The following is a 4,316-nucleotide window of genomic DNA, read 5'->3' as shown; positions in this document are numbered from 1 at the left end:
CAAAGCGCTCAACATGGCAGAGCGAGACTTCCGCCACCCCGCGGAACGTACCACTCGCGGGAGGGGGGGTCCAGCAGCAGTCTGCACGATTTAATGAATAAAACACTGTCCGATTTTACAGTGTGGTACTTCAAAAACCTATTTAATATGTATTTGTGGTACAAAGCACTGTGTCTGTGCTTTGGGGGTAAATGTCATGAGGTACTGACTATAGTGATTTTCAAAACACCCCTGTTTTTCATCTCCATCTCGACGGACTCTCGGGACGCTCCAAAAAACAGGAGTGAAGTTGATGAATAGCGTGGAACTGTCGCGAGACTCGTCATAACTCACTGCGCGAGACTGACTGCAGGATTTATCTGCATTTATACGATTGAACACGCTCTATCTGTTTCCGTACATGTAAAGTCTATTTTGTACATTTAAATGCAATATTATGTGTATTAAGGCTTAATTTATCTGCGTGATAGTGTTGGGGATTTTAGTTAATCTAAAAGACTTGAATCTTTTCATTAAAAAGATTTGTTCAGACCCGTTTATTGACTCATTCAGTGTGTCCCTTGTCTGCAGGTTGCTCCAGTATTGGATGAATCATTGAATCATTCACTTAACCGAATCGATGGAATCAAGCATCGTCGTTTATTCGGGAGCGAGACGTCGGGTTCGTTCAAAAGGACATGCTCGGAGATGAGTCGTTTCGTGAAAGGGAACGAAAACGACTCGTTCGTTTAAAAGATTCGTTCAAAACACCGAAACACCAGATGCAGCAAACCTACATGGGACAGAGTTGTGTGCCCCTTTTAACCTGATTTATTGCTATAAATCCCCCGGCAGACACACGAGAATGATTAGCCGAAGACGCGGTCTATTTTAGGATCGTTTTATAATTAAGAGCGACACACAGGGCGAGTCCTGAACTGAATTAACTTAATAACCCGATTTATTATCAGCGGGGTTCCTTTCTAATAGGTCACGGAGAGATTAAAAGGTCAAGCTTTATATCAATGTTTTTCCAAGGATAGTATAATAACTTTGTTTGTGTATGTGTGTTTATGTGTGTATGTGACTCCCAAACTTTAAACGTTAAATGCTAAAAGCATTTAATAAGGACCACAATAAAGATTTCAGTCTTTAAGATGATCATGTCCATTAAATAATAAAAAATACAAATAAAAAAATAGCCTAATTATTTTAATAAATATATGACATATTTTACTTTTAACAGTTACTTTTTTTATTCTTTTTTTTTTTTTTTACAGTTTTCTGGCATTCCTTGTGATGAGGGTTTTAGGATTTTTTTTTTTATTATTTTTAACATTATTAATCTGAGTGCAACAAAAAATTAAAGCAGCATTCGTAGTGAAGAACTGTACAGAAAGCGTCTGTTATATTTCACCAGCGATGACACTGTGGTTGCATCAGCTGATTAGTCCAGTATGTTCTTGAATGTTATAAAAAGTGATCTGAATACACTCCTCATATAGACCAGTTTAAAATCCTCTTCATGCACCATGACCCTGTGGAGGACCATTTACATAGTTGATGTTTGGCGCAAAATCGTCCAATATTAAAGCTAATAGAGATACCATTTGATTAGTCAGCTGGGGAGAAAATGGCAAAATTGATTTGCTATGGCTATAGTATCTCTATAATATCTGATATGCTGTAATCATGATTTAAGCATGACATAAGAAAGATTATGACGCCAGACCCTTTCCAGTTGCATGTAGCTTTTCTACCAAAACACTATAGTCAAATTAGATAATTTCACCTGTATTTGGATGAGACCTTTGGATTAATGGTCTGGATGTTTGATTTGACCAGCAGACTATAAATGGAGCTACAATGTTTGTATGTTGCTATTTATGCCCCTAAACCTTATTCATGTCATTCAGGTTTCAAGACGAGAACAAGAGGAGTTTTATTAATACGAATGTAAGATAAATACATCACAAATGTGCAACAGATGGGGATTTTGAAGATTGTTGCGTAATTGGAGAATTATAAAAACATACATAAAGAGGGATTAGTGTTGTGACAGTGTCGGTCCAGAAGAGGGCGCTATGCCCATACAAATGAATCTGAACCACTGGCACTACAACTCATTGAATTTTGCGATTAAATTTGTGTACGCAAAACCAAGGACACGGTTGATTTATACTTTTTATTTTATTTATTTATTTATTTTTCATTTACAACGTCAACAGTATGCATACCAGTCTATTCTATTCACGTACTAGGCCTATTTATCGTTTTCCATTATTATTATTATTATTTCTATTCTACAAAGGGCTCGTTGATTAATTCCCATAGCTATTATTTGTATGCAAATGGTAAAATAATATTTGACGTATTACATTTTAATTTTAGTTTAATCGGTTGCGTTTTTAAGCACTCTGCTACACATCAGACGAACTAAACATTGAATTCAGTTCAAGTATCTCGACCAAAAACTCAAAGTCATGCCGAAGGGATGCACTGATGTGCTCAACTCTTCTTGAGGGGATCATATCCAGCAGGGCTCAGTGATCCGAGAGCGCGCTCAGCTGGCGCGCGCGTCTCACTGACCGTCAAACGCTCCGTACGTGTTTGCACAGGACCGGTGCCGCAGATCGGTGCGCACCGGGCATCGCCACACTATTTCAGCACGGTTTCAACGGTAAGTTTGCTCATCTTTAGCAACATTTGTATTTAGTTCACTGTACAGGTGAACAGCCTGTCTGTTTGCGTTGATGCGGAATAAATAGGCTTAGAGAAGCGCATTACGCGCACCAAAACATTCACCTTAAAGCCATGATATACATGATCTAGATATTAATGTATTTAAATGCAGGATATGAGTATAGGAGTTAATGGTGCATTGATTAGTATTATATTAAAAGAGTTTCATTTTTAAAAGCCTCGTATAGTGTCTACCGGTAGTTTATCTGTAGAATTGTAATCAACTTTACATGATAGAAAAGATTGTGGTGAGGTCGATTGATTTCATAGCACAAGTATAGGTACATAAATTTGAGGTTCTAAAAATAGTTTAATTTAATTCGAAGAGGAAGCGTTCAGGGGGCGACGAGATGAAGAGTTTCAGGAAGTGATTCATTCTTCTCGTTTTGTTTGGAAAAGCGTGAAAACCGATTGTTGTAACATCGTCACTGATTTATATCGCTGTGTTTCACATAATGTTTGTGTATACATTTTATAATTATTGTCAATGGTAAAAGTTGTACGGATCTCTCAGAGATTTTTTGTACCTGTCAGGAAAGGTAAGAACAGCCAATGAGAGTGCGCGACGTCACATAGGGTCTACCGTCACGTGTACTTTCTTTACTCTTTTGATTAATAAATTATGTGGGATTTTTTAAAGTGTTCGTTAACCCGTGAATTACTGAAATGACTGATGTGATGTTTTTCGGTGCATTATATTATTATTATTTTTATTATATTATTTATTACTTATTTTTTATTTTAGCTTTTTTTTATATATATATATATATATATATATATATATATATATATATATATATATATATATATATATATATATATATATATATATATATATATATATATATATATATATATATATATATATATATAGTAATTAATAATTATTAATACTGAATATTAATAGTAATACTTTTAGTTTATCTGATAAAAAATAATAAACTAAAAAGAAATGAAATTGTATTTTAAACTCCATGACTATTCTGGTCACTGCAAATTGAAGGAAATGTAAAACAATGTGTTGTGTTTGTCGATCTGTTGTTTTAGAGGAGGGTTTCACCCGTTGCTGAGGTGCCCTTGGTGCTGTGGAACCAGTGCTGGTCATGACTGAATGCCTACTTTGATCTATATGCTGTGAAGAGACCAATATCTGGTGGATTCTACAATTGAGCCCAACCATGTTCCACTTGATCAAGAAAGATAAAGACAAGGAGAAGGATGGAACAAAAAAGGAGAAGAAGGAGAAGAAAGAGAAAAAAGAGCGAATGTCTCAAGCCGAGCTGAGGAGCCTAGAGGAAATGAGTGTTAGGAGAGGTTTCTTTCATCTTCATCGAAGCAGCTCTAAACGGGAGGCGAAAGGGAAACTGGAGATTTCCAGCCCTATTCCCATCAAGGTCGTCCGGAACACAGAGCTCAGCCTGACAGACGTGGACCTCAGGAAACTCTATACTCAGGGTACCATAACACCCACAAGCTCCAGTGATGACATTAAGCTGGACCAAGATGTCCGCCAGTCATCCATCAAAGAACAGGCGGTCAAATATGACTCCATGACGAAGCAGAATTCCCCAGTTGAACAAATCTTGAAGCGTTTT

At 36.6% G+C, this 4,316-nt stretch overlaps 1 protein-coding gene across 1 annotated transcript in view; it reads left to right on the top strand.

The window, feature by feature from the left end:
* Positions 1 to 2,502: 2,502 nt before the first annotated feature.
* Positions 2,503 to 4,316, top strand: part of myo18aa (myosin XVIIIAa) — a 38,650-nt gene continuing 36,836 nt past the window's right edge. Inside the window, 2 exon segments of the mRNA XM_043229302.1 lie at positions 2,503 to 2,659; positions 3,769 to 4,314. Of these exon segments, the coding sequence (XP_043085237.1) occupies positions 3,900 to 4,314 (415 nt within the window). The 5' untranslated portion in view covers positions 2,503 to 2,659; positions 3,769 to 3,899.

Source organism: Puntigrus tetrazona, unplaced genomic scaffold (assembly GCF_018831695.1).
Source record: "Puntigrus tetrazona isolate hp1 unplaced genomic scaffold, ASM1883169v1 S000000002, whole genome shotgun sequence".
Taxonomy (NCBI): Eukaryota; Metazoa; Chordata; class Actinopteri; order Cypriniformes; family Cyprinidae; genus Puntigrus; species Puntigrus tetrazona.
The sequence above is the reverse complement of the archived record's forward strand: the minus strand, read 5'-3'. Positions and strand labels throughout refer to the sequence as shown.